Genomic DNA, 24,001 nt, shown 5'->3' on the forward strand with positions numbered 1-24,001 from the left:
GAGAGGTGTTAGTAGAACTAATTAATCAGACATTGTAGGGCCCCCAAAAGGAATTGACTTTGATGTAATTAGTATATTCATTATTAAACACATTTTGCACATAATTCTTTGTAAGTGCTAACAACTGCTGGATGTAAATCACAAAATCCTCCCCAGGGTATCTCTGTACATGGAGTCTAGTTGATCCAGAAAGGTGAGGAAACAGCCATTAGTGTGAAACAGACGGACAGGTGGTCAGATAGAGCTAATAAAGCAAAGTCACAGCTCTTCAACACTTCAGGTGAAAATGAGGCCCAGATTTAAAGCAATATCCTGATCCACGTTTTACGTATAATAATTGTGTCCACAAAATTCAGATTTTTAATCTGGGGCTGAGCAGTCAGCTTGGAATAGCAAGAGGATAAATAAATGTTTACCTTACAGATCTATTGTCATTGCAAATATTGTTTTTACCTGTGAAAGGTGTGTTTGATAGGAGATCTGGGCCACTACCAGTATTGTAATTTATCCAGGTGTACATTTGCCCTCAGGAAATTTGTTTCAAAAGTCTGGATTCCCACACTTTTTTTTAACAATTCAAAATTCATATATAAAATGACATGTATTATTTTGTTATTTATTTTTAATAATAAAAAAACGTTTCATTTCCTGCTATAAAACCATAAATATATTTCTAAACTTTTACCTTATTTACCATTTAATGACGGGTTATGAGAGAAATTTGAAAATATATAAAGCCTATTTGTCGATCAATCTTATAATTACAGGGTAACAGACATAAGCAGGCAAAAGGTATTATTCCTTGGTCTGCATTTGTGCATATAATTGAAAATGGATAAATCTTTTCACAAAAAATCTCATCAGTCATTAGCTTAATATTGTATGGTATTTAAAGCTTGTCAGATTTTCATAGCCACAAATGAGACAGATTATGCAATAAAGAAAAAACTCTGGCTGTTCACCATTATATGGTAAAATTGGAGTAATTGTGGAAGCTCCTTGTGTACCCTGAGTTGATGATGCTTAAGGTGAAAACATATTGATTTCAAGTAGCGCCACTTCAGACTTTTTGAAACACCCTGGATTCCAGGAATGAAGTGTAGAGGGCTTTGTCTGGACTTTGTCTTTGGCAGATCTCTATTATTAAAAAAATTACTTGACGCATATTTGTAGCCCTATTTGCTAATGTATCATTGTAGAATCTATTAATATGGAAGTGTTCGAGACAATGTCTTGGTTTCCATGCAACACGGAAACGCAAACTTGTTGAGGGTATCTTGTTGATCTGACCAGATAAGGATATGTCATAGACACTCTTTGCCTGAAGTGCACATATAAATACCATTCAGTCAGCAGACTGAATATGGTAATCCCCTCCCAAACCAAGGTTTTGTCATTTCTCATTGATCTCGCCTTACCAAAGAAGTGAAATGGATTTTTGGGACTCCAAATGTTGATTGATTGACATGTTTAGTCGATAAGTGTACTGAAGTGAAATTAAAAAGTTGTCTTTGATGATGGAGCTTTTATTCACAGTAATGTTCATTTTATGACATATTTTTTCATTTCCTTCGAGTTTAATGGGACTCTTGTTAATTGCTTTTTAAGATGAGTATTAAAAATGATAAATGATGCAATGGGTAAATTCATTAACTCTGGTCATGCTATTGACATGCTGGATGCAGATTAATATACCAGTACATATTTAGTAAAGGCTCTTTCTGCATAAAATTTCATTTTAGAATCTCTTTTATGGATGATTAATGGTATTTATTAACCTGTATTAAGAGTAAGCCATCTGTATCTCAGGGTTATGTAATCTATTTTAAAAGTTAAGAGATGAACACTATGTCGGTAGAAGGTTGTGTTTACTGCATTCAGGAGAAGAAAGCAGATTCTAGATGTTCGTGCTTAAAATGAGTTCTTTGCCAGAGGTGTCATGATACCAGCTCATAACAAGTGCCTAAGAAATCTTAAGTATCTGGCCAATGTTTAATCTCCACAGATTTTTATGACTTATTGATGAATTTTCAGACAAGTTAAGACAAATTTTCAGAGATCCTGAATTTGGGGTGTCTTGCAAAGCATGTGAATATGCAGTTTAAGACTTTCAATACCACGTAGTACCAATACTGACATATTACAAGAGAGCGTGGAATTAGTTTTGTCCTGACCACAATTTTCTTTTTACGCTCGAGACAGTTCTTTTCTTACGATATATCAGAATCATTTAATGTCTCCTGCCATTAGGCATTATTAGAATAAGGATTACCTCTGACAGAGTAAAAGAAGATAAGCATTCTGAACACTGATCTACAATTAGCCTACAGTCATAAAAACAGGCACTTGCATTATAGCGATTTCAGTCTCGCACCATGGTATTCATACTGACATTTATCATAGTCTTGCATCAACATCCCTATATGTTTCATGCAGTGACTGCTAGGCTTAGACAATAAAATTCAATGGTGGTATACAATTCAATGTGTTTGAATTTTTTCATATGCCAGGAAACAGTATCAAATAACGGACTCCTGCTCAATTTATGACTGTTTTTGATTACTTTTGGTGCCAAATCATTGTGTGGGACTCGAAGTTTTGAATATATGAAGGAGTACTTTAAGCAATTTTATAACCTAGACTGCAGAAGCAACATGTTTTTTTACTTAATTTTTTGGACACAACAAAATATTAAATTTCAGTAACCAGAAATATATTTGTATAATACATAATGCATTGTGGGTGTCGACTGAAAAGGAATGTGCTTTTGCTTTTGCATATTACGTGACGGATGACGTCGACGTACAGAAGTTCTAATCAGTGGCTGTGTAAGAACTACTCTGTCATAATGACCTGTCATTGGGCAGGGTTATTATCAGAACTGCCTTTCCTACAACGAATACCATCTCTATGTAAGGTTATCTGGGGTCAGAAGTCCTGAAACACATCATTTTGTAGATAGCAAAATCCTATCTCACCGTAGATTAAGTTGTCCTGCATTCCTAGCAAACTGACTGCTACCTGGGGTAGCTTTACACAAAATGTTCAGGATATCTGCTCCCCTTTACTAAGTATGTTCACAAATACAGAGATACAGTGTTCAATAACTCAGTTATCTGCATATGGCTTGCTGAGAAGGGTACTGACTTTGTTGAGATAGACCTGGCATTTTATCGTTTGTTGTTACTCCAAGTGTTTAAACAGTTTTATGTTAGATTTGCCCTATCTATTGTTATCCAGGTCTTCCTTTTCCCAATTTACTAGTAAAGCATCATGGGAATGGCGCCTAGGTGTTTCAAGTTTGTCTTGTATTGACTCAGTGTTCTGGACACCTACTGTTTTCTGAAGTAAAGTGACGTTTTTCTGGATTAGAAAATCATTAAACACACAAGTATGATCTTTGTGCAATTTCCTTGATGAGACACTGAATACTTCAAATTTCTGTATACCTGTCCCTCCTTTTTCATAATTTGCACTGGGCTCAAGGGCATTATGAAAGGATGTCCACAAAAAGAGTGTCTGAACATGGACGATTGTCGTAGACAATATCGAGAATATTTGATTTTAACCGTCAAAGCCTTTTGTAGTAAAAGAAAAACTTTTGGTGAGATATAAGTTGTTTAAATATGGGAAGTTCCTCATGCAAGGCTCTGTGGTTGAAAGGTGTTGTGATGACGATATTTGTTATGATTATGACAAGGGTAGATTGTTCCATGTCGAACAGCCAGTCATAGGTATGGAAATTCGACACCCAATTCACCCTTCACCCTACTTAATAAATGGCTGAAGATGTTTGAACTGTCACACATTTGAGTATTTGAAAAGGATGAATTCAGGTGCTATCTGGACTGGAAGAAAGGGGGGATTATTTGGTTTGAGTTTATGATTTATTCTAATCAAGGGGCCATGAAGGCTAGAGTCGTTGTACAATGATTCAATATAGAATTAAACAAGTAAACATTGAACAAAAGATGTATGAATTTATTGGGGAAAAAATAAAAATTGTCCCCCCCCCCCCTACACACACACTCATTGATTTTTTAAAGTTTAATAAACTTAATGATAATTCTTTTTCTGTATTGTGAAGGGGATAATTATTGAACCAAATTGCAAATGAAATTTTTACTATATGTATGATTGGCATTGCTATATGTGCATAGTGTATTTCAAAAGCGAAAAGGAAAATTCTTGCGAAGAACAATCCAAGCAGATGTGAAAATTGAAAAATTGATTGAAATTACAAAATAACCCTTGATTGAAAATTGCACTAGGTTTTAAAGCGGTAACATTTTAAAACACAAATGGATGGAAAATTAGTTATTCCTAAGGCAACTAATTCAATCAATTGCAAATTTCTTCTCCCTCTTCACAAACCTTTGGCAGTAAAATTGGAGAAAACCGTCCCTTGAGAGAAGGGGGAACATCATAGCTAATGGAACCTCACCAAATCCGGAGTAAAAAACTGAGTCAACATCTTTAAAATTTACAGAAACAATTTAGGCAGCTATGAAAGAAGATTTGATGTATTATATTTACTATTTTTTTGTTTTTGACTGAATATTGATATTAGATGATTGATCTCTTCTGCTGTCGGGGAAATTTTGGAAGGAATGTCATAGGTCTGGCTTCATGACATTGATGTATATGTTGTATGACATAATACTTTCCGTTAATTAGCGCTTCAGTAATTATAAGGTAAGATAAGTTCCATTGTTTAGGATTAATCAGAGTTCACTGTCTTCCTTCCTGTGTTATGGTGTTGACGTGTAATTTCACACCTATGTTGCTTCCTGAAATGATTAATAACACACCAATTGCATGTCAAGTCTACACATTTTTGTGGGTATTGGGGGAGGGATGTGAAACCAATATAAATAAGGGCATGAAAGAATTCAGGTATTAAAGCTATACTCTTACAGAGTTGTAAAAATTATTCCGAGAGGAATTTTCAAAGCCTTCTCACTCATGCTATACACTTGGAATAAATGTTATTTTACACGTGAATGATGAGCGACAGTTCATTATGATAGATATGGTTAATTATATAGTGTAGATCCGCTGAGGGTAAACTTTTTTTCTAATGTTGATTGTCTAAGTCATTTTCTTGGTAAACAATACACATCATCTTGAGCTCTCAATCATCAGCAGATGGATTTTTCATTTCCATTACATTCCCTCTAGTGTAAGGTCTAGGGATTCCATTTGAAAAGACATTACATGCCTGAGCGGATGGATCTCATTAATCAAATATCCCTTGGTCACCTTCAATACATCACGCAAAGGTCATTGGTGTAGGTATAGGCTGTAATGTAATGAAAAATGACCATCAGATTGCAAACCTCATTGCAGCATCTTAAGCCTGTAACTGCTGATACCTAGCTGTAGTCCATAAATATAAATACTATGTCATTAATTATACTGATTGATTTGACATCTAATTACAGTGTTAGGTACTAGCTGCTATCAACTGGTCTTCGTTTTTATCTGATTTTATATATATATTGCAATGTTCTGGATTTTTGTGTTAAAAACAACACATTATGTAATGGAGAGTAAGTTGTGAGTGAACACTGACATGTTATTTAGGGGGTTACAAGGGAATCAATAGTGATAAATTTGTATAGAATTGATGAAGCTGCCTGTGTAATTGGTCTCTTGTTGGGATTCATTTGATATCTGTATATTGATAATTGAATTTGCCAGGGATGATAGTATCCCATATAGGATTTATAATGTACCATTCCTAAGCAGGAATTCAACGAAATCTCTAGTTATCTGCAAACAAGTGAAATGGACTGGTTAAACAAATTGGTAGGGGTGTTTTGTTACTGTTAAAATGCATGAAGTCAGACTCTTTTGCCCAAATGTTCTATTTTTTATGCAAGAAATTGGAGAATTATTTGGAAGATTTACCTACATAGAGCTCTGTGATTAATTTGCACTTGAAATAAATTATTCCTTTGGAGTGTTTCTGAGCCACACCATTTTCATTTTTGGTGCAAAGAAGTTGTATGTCACATAGCCACTCAACACAGCAAAAACATTGTTGCTGCTTTATTTTTTCAAAAGTATTATAAGTTCATCTCCAGGCAGGAGGTATTGATACACTTTCAATAGACTAGAAGTTGAAGGGTCATTATTAGTGCTGAGACTAAAGCAATTGGCCTTTCATCTTGGACAACCAGTAGGTTTGATTTTCCCATCATAGTTCTGGCGTGTTTTGTAAATGGATTGGGGTATTGAATATTGGCAAAGGAACTGTCAATATATGGCATGCACAGTTAGAACAATATTGACTTCTCAGTAACAAGTTTTCCTGCTCTCTGCCTGTTTTTGTTAGGTATTTATCCAAGAGCATAAATACACTTAGGACCCCATTTTAGAGAGGTTAATACGGAAAGTTTCCAACCCATTCCCCAGAACAAGTCTTTATCGAGTCTATAAGGCAGATGTGATGGACTGCTTTTAATTTTCAAACCTGATTTTTGTATGCAGCCTGCATACCTTGCTAAAATATCTCTCCTCTATTGGACAAGTTACTGTCAGGGGGATTAAGATACACAACACTTGCATCAAAGAAATACCAAGGTATCTCAGTTGCATTTGTTGTATCAGTATGCGATAGGGGCTCTGACAGTGACAAAGTAGTATTTGAATTCCCTGGCCTTTGCCAAAACCTATCCATGTCCAAAAGATAGAAGGTGTTTACATTATAACAGTAATCTTATCCTACATGTGAGGATGTTGATAGCATTTCATCCATAAAAGGGTGTTTGAAGTTTGCCTTCTGACTGGGGCCCTTTATGGTATAAGAATTAATTAAGGTGTGAGAATTGACTTGTGTCTTCATTTTGGTTGGATCAGGGGGAATTTGAGCCTAAATTGCTTGTGTGGCATTTGTAGATGCAAAATGATTTCCATGACATTTATTAGACAAAGCTGTAGACATTTGTCTGGCTAGGTCAATCCAGCTGCTAATTTCTAGAGACTCGATCCTGACTTTAGCTTGCCTGAGCTTTAAGTTTGATTTTTTAAATGAAGGGGCAAGCCCTTCTAAAAGGATAACAAAATCAGGTTGTGGCATGTATTTAAAAAAATAAGTTTTCTCAAGATCCTCTTGACATACTGTAAACCACAGGCAATTATATCGCTTGGGTTCGAATTTACTACAAGTGTATTACAGTGCTGTAAACATAAAAGTTTGCATTGTCCAAAGCCATGAGACAGAGTGGGGCCACAGCAATGGTTTACTAGTAAGTTTAGCATGATTTCTTCTCAACAGCTACATAGAACAAGGGTTCACATTTTCAAATAACTATGCAAGTATGCTCATGCAGTGTAGATTCAGTTTTATTCAAACCAATTCCCCAGTGGGTCCATAGTAGGGTCACAATAGGGTTCAGTTTTACTTAAGGAATATACAGCAAAAAGTCATTTGCTCTATAGAACTACAAGGGTCACTGATATGCAAATATTCTGATACAGTGTAGATTTGAGTTAGTAAGTCAAACCATGGTCTCCATGGGTAGGCTGGGGCCAGTCAACAGGGGAAGTGAAATTTATGTGAAGTTTTACAGGAAAATCTTTTTAAAAGGTTTTCTCTCGAATCACATAAGCTACATTTTGTCAAATTGATGTCCATATACTAATGTATTGTGGATTGTTCAAACCCTGATTCCTGGGCCACAGGAGGAGTTTTAAGCCTTTGATTTTACATGTATGTAGGAAAATTTATATATCTTCATCTCAAAAATCACAGAGGTGCATGCACTGTTGTCAAATTGATATGCAAGCTTTCTGATAGTGTTAATTTAATTTTCTTTATCTTATGACCCCTGTGGAAATGATTCAGCCACATTAGAGGTTTAAAGTTATACATGGGGTGTAGAGGTAAAATCTGTAAATAGAACTTCAATATCTTCCAAGGAAGAACCACCATAGTGAAATTTGTCAAATTATGTAAGCAATCAATCTTCTTGCTGCATGGGTAGATTAAATTTTATCATACCATGACCCAGGGGCTAGTCTCGGCAGAGTCTCAGCTGGGGTTTAAAGTTTTAGACTATTATTTTCCCAAACTATGTGTGACATGCACGAGCAGGGTGATTCAAGTGGGCTGGTCATTGTTTTTGTTGTTGTTTTCATTTACCCTTAATGTCTGTGAAGTTTATGACAAAATATGCAATGCGTAATTGCAAACGAAAAAATATCAACCAAACCAAAAAGAAAAAAGAAAAACCTAAACATATATATTAAGACATTCTGAAGCAAATTATTTTTGTCATGTACAATACTAAACTGCTATTCACTGGCTCAGTCTGTTTAACTGTTAGTCTTTCACCGCAGGCAGCTACATTATATGTTTGTTGGAACACTAGTTGAAAAATTTAAGATTTGATATATATTAATAAAAGTTATTTGTTATATTTTTTAGTGGAAAGAAGGAAGTTTTATGGACAGTGGAAAGATTATCCGAATCTTCTCTTCCTGTTCCGTCAGTAGTTCTGATGTGGACAACTGGTTAAGAACTCCCTACATTCCCCGGCGAGGAGCCAACAGTCTACGCATAGAAATCCGATTTTCCATGCGGAGATGTGTTCGACATTCAGATCCAACCACCATTAAACAATGCAAAGAAACTTTCAATTTGTACTACTACGAAGCCGACACAGACATTGCAAATGCTCATATGCCAACATGGGATTCAGTGTCATACTCTCATATTGACAAAATAGCAGCAGACAACTTGTATGACTCGAACACAGACATCTTGCTGAACACTGAAGTTCGGGATATATCCTTAACCCCAGGAATGGGGGGTGTGTACATTGCATTTCAGGATCGTGGAGCATGTGTTACTCTGATCTCGATAAAAGTTTCCTACGTAATGTGTCCGAATGTTACGATCAATTATGCGTTCTTCCAAGAGACACCTGTTGGTCGAGTAAACCCAGGATTTGAGGAACACTTTGGTAAATGTGTACCAAATGCTGCAGAGAAGACACGACCCAAGTATCTCTGCCAGAGTGATGGAGTATGGACCTATCCTACAGGGGGCTGTCAGTGTTTGTCTGGCTATGAGGGACAAGGAGGAACTGCTTGTGTGGGTGAGTATCAGCGTGATAGAAAATGAGTACCGGATATGTCGTCAAGATTTGTCAAATAATTGCAGACTGTATTCTTATTCAGATGATGAGCATCATTGTCAACACTGGCTCAAGTCAAATGAAACATTTTTAAAATTTTAGAGTAAATATTTATTATTTTAAGGCCCTGCATCAAAGATACGAGAGCCTGATAATTATCCTCTGTGTCCATCAAACTACAAATTTTTATATTCAGTAGTGATGAAACGATCGTCGCTGACAATCGATTGTCGATCGTTTTTGGCTCTTTGATTCTGATTATCGATTGTATTTTTCATAATCGATTGTCTCCTGTACACTAATTAATATCTAATCCAAGATTCATCTGACTGTTAATCCCGCTTTTATATCGAGACGTGTGCGGGGGAGTGTCGGGAGTGGACTCCACATTGAAAAGTGGGAATTCAGTAACACCAGCTAGTGTATATGCTGCACATGTCCATAAAACTAAATAGAAATAACCCCAAAAATAATAAACATTTATTAACAACATGTAAATACCGATTATCGATTATGAATTTTTTTTCGATTTTTCAACACTAATATTCAGTAGTCAGTACTTGCGTGGAAAATTGTCTTGAGTATGACATCTATACATTTAGAGATCAAAAGATCACGGTCATAATGAGATAATGTAAGATTTTGTGTCACATAGATTATTCATTTTTCATCAGACTCGCATTCTTAACTAGACAACAATCAAAGATCAGAGGTCAAATACAGAAAATTTCTCCTAGATTGTTATTTTCAGACTCAAACTATTTCAATCCGTAATAGTTCAATGTAAAAGAAAAACACTTGGGCCAGAAGGTCAAAGGACAAGGTCAAAGTAGATTTTTACCTGAGCTTATAAAGAAGGGTCACTACATGATTGTCAATTTTTCAGTTTCCCTACATATCACTTATCAGACTTCTTACCCACTTAAGATAGAAAAATAAAATTACACAGGCAGTATTATTATGCCAATAAAATGTGTTGGGTTGTATGCTGGTAGAGGGCTTTTAGTGTTTAAAAATAATTGGGCACACATTAGGTTAATTGTTTCTATTGTTATCAATACAACCTAGACTACAACCATAGGGAGCTGCGTGATTAAAGGTTACACTTTTTCTTGCTGGAACATGTGTCTACGTCAGTATGAAGTTATTAAGACAGCATAGTGTCATAAAATTTGTGCAGTTGGCATTATCAGTGAACAGTTGCCTCTATTTTTTCAAACCAGAATTTCGATGTCGGTGTAAAATACATTTTCACATCAACAAAGCAATTTTTTGTAGGCTTTATATCTGTGTTTGCCACAAAAATAGTTTTTGTCGACCAAAAAAACAATCACTTACTACCACACATGAGGTAATGCTGAAGGTTTCCGTGTTTAATAGTTATAACAGAGTTAGAGAGCATTAGATATTAAGAATTTGTGGATCATTTATTTTTTGTGCATTATATAATGTTAAAAACATTGTTGAAAATGATTACAAGCCTCGAATTAGGATACTCTCTGACAACTGGTAGACAAATCATTACGGAGAATGAAAGAAAAGAACCCAAATTGCTTTCTGAGGGGGCCAGAGATGAGCAATGATTTGTACCACAAACTGGCAAACATGATTTAGATGAGAAGTGCCATTGATAAGAAAAGGATAGATCTTAACTTGCAGCAAAAGTGTCAGGGTTTCATTTACTTCTCTCTGAAAGTGCTAGACATCTCGGGTCTGTCCTGAGTGGTCAATGTCTATAGGGCTTTAGCACTTTTCCTGAAGAATGCATTACTTAAATAGTCTGATCAAGTGAACTCTTTTATCCAGTTCCAGTTTTATGTAGTTGTACTTCATTGAAATGTGAATATTGCCCTCTCCTTAAATAACATAGACAAGGAAAAATTTCTTTTAAAAATTGTAGATCTAAGGCACTTGTAGATTATAAGGCATTGTTAGATGCAAAGCCAGGATTTCACAGTGATTGCAGATTCTAGTGCTGACACGTCCATGATCAGCTTTCACTTAAATTCAATTTACCATACAGCTTCTTATGGAGTAATGGCTATTTGATGTCTGTGAAGTCCCCAGGGGTCCCTGATAGCTGACCTATTGGTAACCTTACACTCTCATAATCAGCAGTTTACGGTAATGTGTACTAGGCTAAACACCATAGCCCTGTATACTGATGTCCATGTTAGTCAAGGTGTGATCCTCGGATTGTACATTGTGTATTACAATAAAAAATTATTTAAGTTTCAGGGTGACCAGGCTTAATAACAATGATGCTATTTTTAGAAATAAAAGATGATTATATGATGAGAATTTTTTTAAAATGATTATCACGATGCAAAATGATGACATCCTTTTAATTTCTTGAGCTATAGCCTATATAGATCATTAATATAGATCTGCATTGTTGTAGTTTTTTTCTTATGAACTAGCTGTGAAAAAAAAACCCACCAATCCATCAAATAATGAGACTGTCTATGTACCATGTCTTGGTGTTATTACTGCTTCACTCTGTTGATAATCTGTTCCTGGGGGTTGAGGAGTTTTGATTAAAGTTTGCCTATAGATTATACAGATATTAATCTTCAGATTTGCAATTTGGAGAGAAAGTGCAAAAAAGGGATTATCTTAAAATAGACTTTTCTAACATATGTAAATTAGGGCTCACTGATTTAATGTGCCCTTTTTAATGGAAGGAGATCCAGATAAAAGAAGACCTGAACTTGCTACTAATTTGAAGACTCATAAATCAGGGTATTATATTTTTATGTTAGTTTTTTTTTTTACCAGCTTGATGTTTTCATCAAAGAAAAGGATTTCTGAGCATAGATAAAAGATGGCAGGGGACAAAATATTAATCAAAATTGTAGCAGAGTACATGTGGATGTGTCGGACGTGCAGGGCAGATTGCTGCCAAGTTTTGATCTCTGGATTAGGGGTATCATACTATTAATACCAGAGGCAACTGTTGCAATTTCCCTTACAGTAGTGCTTAAAGAGGCCCAACAGTCAACATTGCTGGTCCAATCTTAATTTGACTTTTGTCATAATGACAGATTTCAGTTGCTAAATTGATGTCCCCATCCATTACACATTGTTCTGGTTGACAAAGCCACCACTAAGGTGATCCGACACAGGTAATAAAGGTACATTTTTCTTTCCTGTCTGCTTTGTTGCTATGGCAAGGACACAGGATCCAGAAGAGATGCATGAATTGCACTGGACAATTTAGAGAATACAGGATGCCAATTTAAGAGTAGTTCAAGCGGTCAAGCAGCTTGTTAGAATCCCCTCTAATTTCCAGGGTTCCTGTCAAGGTGTAACCATATGTTGAACTCCATTCTTTTCTTTTCTTACTTGGAGTACACTGTATAACATTGTATGAGGTTGCAGCTTCAGGGATACCACATATAATTTTTAAAAATACAGACATATTGTATTCAAAATGCACATGTCCACAATATTTTGATGAATGCCCGTTGGTAATAGATGTATTTTCTCTCAGTAGATACTACTTTTTACAGATAAAAGGCCTTAAATATCCATTAAAATCTTGTATGTCAGCCATGAAAGATGTTTTCTCTTGCATGACTTTCCTCGCTGCTGGAGTGCTTCTTTATTATAAATAACCGCACAGCTTTGTCTGGTAGATTGTGTTTTCCACAAATTTGATTCATGAAGGAATTATTGTAAAGTAATTGGGGTCAAATGGGCCAGATTCTGGGCATTTAAATGATTTTGACCACAAATTATTGTTCATCCAGACTACTTGGGTACCAGTTTCTAGAGAGAGGAGCAATTTCAGATTTGAAGGGATATTGTCCGATTGGGAAGAGAATTAAATGGTGATTGCTGTGGTCTGCCCCTGTATAGGTGTAGCAACAAAAGACCTGTCAACAGGGGGAAATGTGTGTAAACGTGATGAACAACTGAAATTTAAGGACGAAAGGAAAGAGAAATTTACATCATTATAGCATCAACACAAGGCATTGACATGCTGTTCAACCCAAATTGCCAGAGACCCCAATGTTTGAAAACTTTAAAATTTCAAATTCTATGCTCAGGAAGCAAGGAATTTTTATAATCAGTTGCTTGAAATGAATTTCATGAACAATTTGATTAGTTTTTTAAAATTTTATACAAAAATCATTAATATCATTTTGCTTATCTGGTATCTTTGACAATCATTTAATTTTAATAAAATTATTGATGGTGATGTTCTCCTGTTTAATATTTATTTAATTATGAATGATCATCTTTATGGTGCAGTACAACTCAGGATGCAGGGCAGTGGAAAAGTTTTATGAGAAAATTACATCACTCTGAAAGTAAATGATTTTAGCGAGAGAATTGAAAAACTCCTATCTCTCCATGTAAACTCTATGGCAGCAAATTTTATGATGGCAATGAAATATCTAGTGTTTTACGCTTTACTTTCCATTTTATATTCAGCAACAATTAGTGAAAGGCAGTTAATTACCTCATGATGCCATCAGGAAACCCCGATAATGTATCTATCAAATTGCAGTGGTTTGATGGGCAGATAACTTCATTTGAACAGAGTGTTTAAACTCTCCCACTGGACTCAAGTAAAAATTTTATTCATGTAATTTAGATTCTGATTGTCGATACAGCCTCATGTCATTGTAGTTGCAGAAACACTTAGTGCATCCTGAACTGTATCTAGTCCAGGATCATGGTTAAAAAATTTGTAATGGCACGATTTTTTTTTCAAATCAAGGGAAGCAATTCTTTTTGTGATTTGTAGGTTTATGTAGAGCACATGCTTCAGTGAAGATAATTATTATTACTTTATTGAATGTGTGATGGGTGTTGTATAGAATTTATAATTCCGTGGAGAAATTGTTTTATTAGGGACTTTACTCTGAAAAAAAGTTCATATTGGTTCTGGTGTTAGTTAAAGCAAATAATTTAATTTGATACCATGGGAACTTCAATCAGGCATTGTTTTTAATCTTTTGTTTGATTATCTGTTGACTATTGTTATTTCTATTAACAAGTAATCCGGATAGTTGTAAGTGAAGGAATTTGTTACAATTTTTCATTGAGGCCATGAGAAATGTGACACAGTTGAACTGGTTTGAAAAAAGGCAGAACAGTTTGGCTATGGTGGGGCAGTTCATAAAAGATGGCTATCTTATGTAATAGAATATATGTTACATTGAATTTGTTTATCACGTATTTTGTACAGAAGCGTGTTTTTTGTCAGAAATTTGTAACATCATGATGGAAGACCAATATTTGTAACATATTGCAATCCAATGGATTAAAGTTTCAGCCACAGCATATACAGTAGATTGTTTGGTCATGTAAATATCCATAAGCTGGTTGCCTTTACAAAAACTGTGATGAAATTGTATCTTCTGATGTCTGACTAAGTCAGGGGAGATCAGTTTTCAAATAATTTCCGTAAGAGATTGCTTTTAGTTTCCTTTTGTTGCTAAGTATCATATTTAATGTCAGAGTGATTGCTGCATTTAAAAAACATAAAATTGAGACATAAAATGTGTCATTTTATGGCATTCATTGAAATTTTCACAACTTGGACTTATAAGAAATGAAGGTTAAGTAATTTCGGAAGCATTTTAATTATTAGGTTAAGCAATACGGATAGGAAGACATAAAATTTGTTATTAAATTTTGCATCATTTTGTTGAATTTAAATGAAGAGTGCAGTTGGTACACGGCCATATGTGACTTGTGTATTTGGTATGTGGATCTGCGAAGGTTTTAAACTCAGAACAAAGGTAGATCACACTATTGAAATAAAACCTGCTCGCTCGTTCTAATGGTCCATGAACCCGTGCTGCTGATATGTTGAACAATTTTACAAAATGAAATACTTCTGTACACTTTGCATAGTTATTTTACACTTTGCTAATCAATCATAGAAAAAGTAGCGATTGAGTGATGAAATGACTTGATGAAATTTCAGAATGCCGACCAGGTTTCTTCAAGTGGCTCCTAGGTAACACGCCCTGCAGTACATGCCCGCCAAACAGCTACACCAACCTCCCGCGATCTGTGGAGTGTTCGTGTGCAGATGGGTACTACCGCAACCCCAGAGACAGCAAAAACTCGTCCTGTACTCGTAAGTGTCACTTCTCATAGACGAAGGCATTTCTACTCAATTGTAGTCGTGAATATTGGAAAGCATTTTCTCACAAGTTTGTTTAAATGTGAAAGACTTACAGACTTAAAAAAAATAAGAAACAAATACAAGCTTTCATTTGATATATCATTAGTCTAAGAACTGATTTTACCCCATAGGAGATGAAATAAAAGACCAAACCACAGAAAATATTGCTTTTATATCAATATTTCTAAAATGAACATCTCTGGTATGCACTCATTTGATAAATTCATAAAAAGAAGCCAGTTATTTCCAAATTAACACAAAATGCTTTTCACAGCTATGTACACATAAGTTGGGAAATTCCATGGTGGAGATTATATTTCATATTGGCCTCAGTTACGACGGCATATATGAGAGTGATTCTTGTATGTTACAGGAACTTTGAACACGCAAGCTTAACAAAAGAGTGCAATTTCAGTGACTTTAGCGAGGGTAATAAAAGGTTTCTAGCTGGGGTACTACACCTTTTTAATGTAATTCTGATTTATGTCGACAAAAATAACACCAGCATGCACATATCTTGATTTAAAATCGCATGTCAGAGACACATTTAAAGAAATCCATGTTCATTTTTTTTAATATTTCTGAGTAATGGGGTATGTAGTGTGATCATTTACCTCTTTAAAGAGCCAGTCTGGAGTCAACTTTAGAATTAAGGAAAACCATGATTTTTGTATTAAATGAATGGAGACTTAGGTCTCCCTTAGTCAAGGTTTAAACAGATAGACGATATTTCTCTGCAGTAGTTATTACTTTCAGCATTGACATGATAATTTATCGTGTAAATTTTGATATCTTTGTTTGGAATTATGATAAAAAGAGTGAAATGTCATAATAATGGGTGAAGCAATTTCCAGCTCAAATACAGATAGTCATGCTTCTGTGAGCATGAGTTTAAAGCACACAGAAAGCTCTGATATTTTGCACATTGCCACACATAGAAAGTTTTAAGATTTTATCAACTTGGCGTAAACACCTGTAGTGTATTGAATTTGATAAGGGAGGTAATCTTGAAAAAAATACTGGTATATCCATTTGTATATACTTGCAACTAATTGAATTTTTCCCTACGTATGTAAAACACTTTAATCCGAGTTTCAAAGCTAGAGGATGAGCAATCATGAATGGAATTGCTGCCATATGTCAGAATCATTTTGTTTCACATGATTATGTTTTATCATAATTCTTTGCTCATTAATCTACTTTTTGAATACATGTAATTTTTGAATGCACATCTGATTTTTAAATGTAACAAAAATGTTCAGATGAAATTTATGTATTTGCATTGACCTATAAAACCTTTGCTGTTTCATTGTTTTCATTTTCTTATTGTAGAAGGGTGTGATTTCCCCTCTTTTCAGAGGAAATCCTCTGATTGGCTCAATTTTTGGGAAAAAAATGAAACATTCTGGGTTTGATCTGAAGTGACAGAAAATGATATTTTTGCTGGTAGGAAGAGGTGTTTTCCTCTGATTTCTGAGGAATTCAGTCACAGCCCTGATTGTAGGCACTATAAAGTGCAAGTAACCCTTACATAGAAAACTTTATCACAAAAAAAAAGAAGTAATTGTTATTGGAAATATAAAAATAATGGAAGCATGGTGTAATATCTGCACTTCCATTGTATTCATCCCTAAGATACATACAACCTAGACATTTCTAAAACATTCAGAAAATATGCTTAAATTTTTATTACATTAAGAACAGTTACATGTCCTCATCTGAGTGATGTTGGACAATCAGTAGCTATATTATCTGTCTCTGAAAATTTTAGGGTAAATATTTTTGATTACTTTCTTGCAGAACCACCATCCAAGCCGCGGAATTTAGTAGCTGAGGAGATTACCCATAATTCCATCACCTTATCCTGGATTTCGCCAGTGTCAGACGGAGGTAGAAAGGACGTCCAGTATAGGGTGGCTTGTAATCCATGCGAGAGTGTGTCCTTCCACCCAGGCTGGGAAAACATTAATCGGACAAGGTAAAGAATCATTTAAATCTACCTGGAAAGAGGGAATATTACCCCCTACAATCAATGGACCCCCCCCCCCCCCTTCCCCAGGAGGTGGATTTAAGTAAAACTGTTCTGAGGATACTGTGAATTGATGTTGATGTATTCTTGTCAGGATACAACAGTGAAATAACAGTTTATTGGGTACTGATACGTAAACTATCACCAGAATTTGACCTTGTGTTTTTCAGAGTTTCAATAACTGGACTGACTTCCAGTACTAAGTACAGTATTAGGGTCTCGGCTGTGAATGGAGTCAGCAACATTAGTAACATTCCAGTGGAGTTCGAGGAGGGTCAGTACACCACCAAAGCCAGCACCCAAACTATCCTCAACTTCCAGATCAGCAGTCGCAGCCAGACCGAGATCACCATCACCTGGGACATTGTCTCCAGCGTCAGGAACCAGGTCATGTTTTACCAAGTCCGAAGTGCACCCAGACTGGGATATGGAGACGTCTTGCTAAAGAATATCTCGGCCAACCATCAGAATTACACATTCAAAAATCTCAATCTGGGCTCCGAGTACAGCCTGCAGGTAATTTATCACTAATTTAGATGTGATATCAGAGTTTGCAAGTTCAATGAAGTAATTTATCAGTTTTCAGTGAGCTGATACAGGTGTGCCAAAGTACAGATCTCAGGTGCATATTGCGTACAGGAAAATCTAGACAGAGTGTACTCGTATCATTCAATGATAATACTGTATTTCATGATTACATTCTTATTCATTAAAAGCTGAAACATCAGTCTTGGTATGAATTGCAAATATATTCCACATATTTCTGCAGATATGTACATTTGTTTTGCTGAGCCACTTTCAGAGCAAAAGGGTTGTTTAAAATAACGTACTTCACCTCATGACTTGTTCAGACTTCACTCACTGGAACATACCATTATTTCTACAATGTGCAGTAATGTTTTAAGTGGAAAAGTTTATGTTCAAAGTAAATTTGCTTCAATAATAAGGCATATAAAATCTGTTTGTAGCTTTTTAGAGGGAGTTGGGTTATTTATTGAGGGATTTCATCTCCAAATTGGAAAAAAAAGTATTCTTATTGATGAGGATACATAAAGAGTTGTCTTAAAGAGCATTACAAACAAAATTATCGAATGGTTTGTCAGATGAAAGAAGGTCTATAAAATATCATATGCTACACTGAAATCACAAAAGTATTAATATTTTGGTTTTAATACAAGTTCTAATCCAACTGAAGGACTGCGCAGGGAGTGCCATAATTGAGTTACTAAGGCATTTACAAAATTCTTGACAGTTTATTGAAGTTCCCATGTTTGTTAGCCATACACAATTTTGATGAAGAAATTGTCTTAACGTCAACTTTAGGGATAACGTTGCTGCATTCTGCTTAATCTTCTGCAGGTCGATTACATCAAAGTACTAGACAAACTCATTGTATCCTCCAACTCACTTAAGGAAAACCATTTCCCTGAAAATTTGGATCTTAACAAAACTGTTGTGATCTTTAATTTATACAAGATATGCTATAAAAACTGCATCTAGACTTATGTAATATTTCAAACATCTTTTCAAGAGATGGCTTATGTATACTGAAGATGAAATGCCCTCTGTTACTGCAAGATAGGATGATAAAATACAAAAAACAGATTGGATGAGTGGAAGTTGCTGTAAAGAGAATTTATTTGAAATATTATTGATATTCACTCCAGTATTGTAGTCTAAGGATAGATATTATTTTGGGAACATTAGAATTAAAACATGTAATGATACATCGCCAATACTATAGTTTCTAAATTTATTGCTCAAGTATTTCATTATCTAATATAAAGTAATGAAGTATTGGGATTCAACATCTATTGTCATGTTTAGAATTAAATAATTTGAAAAAGGCTGAGTTATATTTCAATGGAGTTTACAAACATTTGAAATAGTTTTATTTAAGAAAGATTGAGGTCAGTTGTAGATAATTCAATGAGTGAGGTGTGAAACCATGCATCTTCTATAACTTGTCCCATCCCACCCTCCACTGCTACCCACTTCTGCTAATGCCTTGTAGTTCATCTATATGAAAACATAGCCTAGTTGTGGTGAGTTGATTGTATAGTTGATTGTTGTGATCAGCACCCTTTATTGGGGAAACATAAAACAGAAAAGGTGAATTCAGAAGATTCACCCTGCGTGTTGCAAATGTATGTTTGGGGAATAGCCTGGCTTTCCTGAACGCTATGAAGTGGATTGATTGGTAGCACAAAATTGAACCATTTTATGGTCCTGTCCATTCATGTTGAACCATTTTTATGTTCCATTTCTTTTAATCAGATGTTGCCATTGGTACCCTGTACCTGAAAAACAACTGAATTGTAAAGCTTACCGCCTGTAATTACATCTTATTTCTTTAGGAAGTTTGCATTTTTTCCTCTCTTTTTTTAGCAAAGTAATTTTGAACATATCAATTAATGAAAAGGTTTTCCTCTATGTGAGATGGCCAAATCATAATAAAATTTCCACGCTTGCATAATCTGATAAAAATCAAAGCTAGTGCTGAACTTTTTAGCATTACTTTTTAATGCAGCTATGGCAGATAAGCCAGCATATAAAATGTGGATATAACGGCAGATTACCTCAACATATAAAATGTACTTAGGGCAACATTCATATCCTGCATATTTATGGGTATTATAGTTGGGTTTTTTTGTCACTGAAGTGTTCTGAACTTCCTCTGGTGTTCTTGGGAATAAGTTTTAGGTACGCATATATTTCAAATTTATTTTTTTGGAGCTGTGAACAATATGGGACAATATGATGTGCAACACACTAAGGTAAAGTGGGGGGGGGGGGGATTGTCTTCAGAAAAAGATGTGGCAATGTCCATGCTCTGTGTCAGAAGATAGCCCAGTGGGAATGCTAAGTCTGAATTATTAGGCTTCATAAGACCTACAAGAGCACCGGAATAATGTCAGTGCTGCATGGAACAAATTCATTTCTCTAATATGTGCAAAAGGACAACAAATATGTTCAATGAAATGAAGAGACTTTACAGCTCAGTAAACTAGATTCAGCAGGCTACAACTCAATATCTTTATTGATGTTGTTTAAGAGGGTGAAAAACATTCGGCAAAATCAGGCTGTGCGGAAGAACTTTGGTGCCATAGTGAATATGTCGTGCGGAATAGGGGTTGAGTCCAGCAAGGAGCCTTTCACTTTTGTCACTGTAGAGGACAAAACATATGGTTCAATGATTTAATCAACGGAGACATGCAAAAATGACTGCCGAAGGAGTATCAGTTTTCTTTTTTTCCTTCAAATTTTGATCATCTTTTCAATTAAGTCACTTTTAAGTGATTTTATTGTTCCCATAGAATTTGAAGGATTTCATCTATTGAAAAGATTTGTTATCACTATTTATGATCTTGTATTTCTATGATGCATGATTCAGACGTTTTGAAAAGATTACAATTTTCCCTAAAACAAAGAATAATGATTTGGAGAAACCAGAATCGGGAATAAACACTTGATTTTACAATTTATTGTCCTTTATCGACCAGAGTAGTCTGCCCTGATTAGCGATCAGTGTTTTGGGAAAAACAAGATAACGTTTGTCATGCAGAAGGTGAATTTTTTTCTTCCTATTGATAAAAGGGAAATTTTACACCTCTGAGTGTGATTCAGTAATCTAATTCATCAAATTTATCACAGGAGATGATACTGAAAAATCTTATCTCTCATGGTTCAAATACTTAAGTCAGAATTTAGGCTAAAATACCAAATTAAATGCACTGCAGAAGGTGCAATATTGCAAGGAAGATGATGGTTTTCAGAGCTTCAGTTATGTAATGGAAGCAATAATTACAAGGCTGCTCATCAGGAGATGTCGGAATTTGTTTTGAGATAAGAATGACAACTATTTTTGTTTATGAATCTGGAAATATGTGTGAAGGGCAACTCCAAATCAGTGGTATTGTGTCTTGAGCTAAGGGTTAAGTTTTCATATCTCCATCTCATGTTGGGCGGTCCTTAATCATGGAGCTTATTACTTAAATGCACACAATTAGAAGATAAAAAATTGTGCAATTTTATGCTACCAAGGTGAAAATCCACCAAACTTGTGATTAATCAGATCGTGAACTTGTGCTTTTTGCACGTGATAAATGCTACAAGAAGGCTAAGCTTCTGTGTTGTTCTAATAAAAATCTTGATACTTGTCTGACTGGCAGACTATTATGTTTATGTAAGGCTTTCCAGAGAAAGCTGTCGCCAGGAGGCTGAAATAATTTGTGAATTGCAGTCACAGATGAGTGCTTAGTTTTTTAAACGACCACATTTTGGTTGAGATTGAAGCAAGGCTCCTATAATTTTTAGATTTAATTGCAAAATTAATGTGTGTTATGCAGGTTAAATATTTAAGTTTTTTCTTTTTTCAGCAAAGGAAATTAGGAAATAAATAGATAGTCAAAGCCTATCTTCAATCAGGAGACTTAAGAAAAGATCAGTTTTTATAAAAATACGGTGAATTATTCTTTTGTACAAAACTTCCTTTTTCATCCCATCATTTGAAGAATTTTGAATCAAAGTTTACTAAAATAGAGAAAATGTTCAATTGTTGCAACATTTTTTAAATACATATTTAACAGGTTAAACATACAGATATATAGTTAACCAGTGGTTTTAAATCAAGGGTATAAGCTAAGATTATTTTTTCTGTAATAGAGGAAATATTATCTAGTGCTGTGATTTCCTTCTTGTGGCAGTAGATTAGTTTCCATGCTTCTCTACTAATTAGGAGTCTGTGGCAGCTAAACAAGGCATCACAGAGATTGAGAACAAAACCTCAAAGACTGAGGCAATGAAAAGCTGGTATTCTTAAAAGCTAGTTTTTTTTGTGTTAATTGATAAAGTGGTCAGAAGGAGAAGTGTAGGAATTGTAGCAGCCATTTCTTGGAAGTGTGTAGTGCTTTGTCATTTAATTTCCACCTAAAATCCAATAATTCTATACCTCTCCTGATTGTGGAGAAATGTATTGTACTCTTCTATTGGTGTGAACGATGAGCAATTAAATTTCCCTGCCACTTTCCTATTTCAAACTTCATCAGCAATGCTATTTTATACATTGTGGGAGTTAATATTTGATATGAAGGTGTTTCTCTGCAGGCTGTTTTACAAGGATAGATCTCTAACTAATGCTCTTTAAGGAAAGTCCACAGGCAGACTTCAGCCATCATTAACAATCTTGCATTAATTCTGAAGAGTACTGGACTATTATTGAAAAAAAAATTATGTAAAGGCCCCATATGTGGATTGCATTTATAGCCTCTGCATATTTTTCATTTTATACTGTTGTACTCATTTAAGTTTGTCAAGAACTGATGTTTAGATTGAGTGAGGTTCATGTACTAGAACTAGGCTCTTTAGTGTACTTTGCAGCAAAAAAAAACAAAACAAAACCAAAAAAAACTAATTACTTGCATATTGTGATTTTTGTTTTAGGTAAGGTGCTATCTTGTAGAGAAAGGATGGGGTGACTTCACACAGCCAATAAACGTCATTCCAGGAGAACCAATCGGTAAGCTAATTAAAGTTGAAGTATAAGAAGTCCAAATTGGCTACCTTGTCTAAACAGTAAGGAATTGCATTTCATCAGCAGTTAAATGCATGATCTGTTAATTAGTATTGCTAAGAATCAGATGAATAGATGCACAATGTTTGCTGTTGAATAAGTTGCTCAGAATTTTTTTTTCTGAAATGTAAATGTCTTGAACACTAGTGTCCAACATTAAAACAGGTAGATGGGGTGGTATGTCCAAGCCAGAGAGAGGTTGTAACATTTAAATGGCATAATTATGCTGTTATATTCACAGAATTGCATGGCTTTGTTTGCATGAACATTTTTGAAAAGACTTCTAATGCTCGAGTCATGTATTTTATGATATGATGGTTTGATGCACACAAAAAAATCATTAAATGAAATCATTTTCCATATACTTCAAGGATATATTCAAATATGTTATATGAGAAACTCAACGTTATAATATTGGCTGCCACTGTCCTGCCTATCCTTCAGTCTGCTCTTGATATTAAACTTTGAATACTTGGATGAGCTGTGATATTCTTAAGGTCTCTATACCTATCCTGCTGAATGAATATATCAAATGATGAATTATATAGAAACTCCTGAATTACATTATCAATAATGCTAACTTAAAACACAATTTTCACAGATGTCAGCTCATCTGTGATGCAGATACTTTAGTACTTGAACGCGTGGGTAGGAACATGGTTTGTACATACAGTATATATTGGTTATATTAGTGGGTAGGAACAGGGTTTGTACATACAGTATATATTGGTTATATTAGTGGGTAGGAACAGGGTTTGTACATACAGTATATATTGGTTATATTAGATGAGGAAGATAGTTATGAAAACATGATTTTTGTCCTGTAGTGTACGTATCAAGAAGAAATTGTTTTATTTGGTCTATTAAATTATGTGATTGTTATTCATGTCCACTTTGACACTATCGATACTTTTTAACAATGAAAGACCATGAAGTTGATGTTTGTCTGAGCTATTTTATCCTCCAGTCTCCAGTACTCGTGAACTTTCTAAATTTACACTTGAATACAGTTCAGAGGGTTGCATGATAGCTGTTTGGTCATTCTATAGGCAATATATGAATATCACAATAAACATCATTTACCGCTTTTATACGAAATGTCTTGC

The 24,001-nt window shown here is 34.9% G+C and overlaps 1 protein-coding gene across 9 annotated transcripts in view; it reads left to right on the forward strand.

The window, feature by feature from the left end:
• The window catches only part of LOC125677673 (ephrin type-B receptor 1-B-like), a 55,963-nt gene that overhangs the window by 18,891 nt on the left and 13,071 nt on the right, over positions 1–24,001 (forward strand). For 5 of the 9 annotated variants that reach the window (XM_048915795.2, XM_048915820.2, XM_048915802.2 and 2 more), the window contains exons 3-8: positions 8,435–9,107; positions 15,091–15,246; positions 17,095–17,272; positions 17,494–17,839; positions 22,766–22,841; positions 23,061–23,093. In XM_048915795.2, the coding sequence (XP_048771752.2) occupies positions 8,435–9,107; positions 15,091–15,246; positions 17,095–17,272; positions 17,494–17,839; positions 22,766–22,841; positions 23,061–23,093 (1,462 nt within the window). The remainder of the gene's footprint in view (positions 1–8,434; positions 9,108–15,090; positions 15,247–17,094; positions 17,273–17,493; positions 17,840–22,765; positions 22,842–23,060; positions 23,094–24,001) is intronic. The other 4 variants (XM_048915809.2, XM_056163785.1, XM_056163775.1 and 1 more) reach the window with 1 other exon arrangement.

Source organism: Ostrea edulis, chromosome 1 (assembly GCF_947568905.1).
Source record: "Ostrea edulis chromosome 1, xbOstEdul1.1, whole genome shotgun sequence".
Classification (NCBI taxonomy): Eukaryota; Metazoa; Mollusca; class Bivalvia; order Ostreida; family Ostreidae; genus Ostrea; species Ostrea edulis.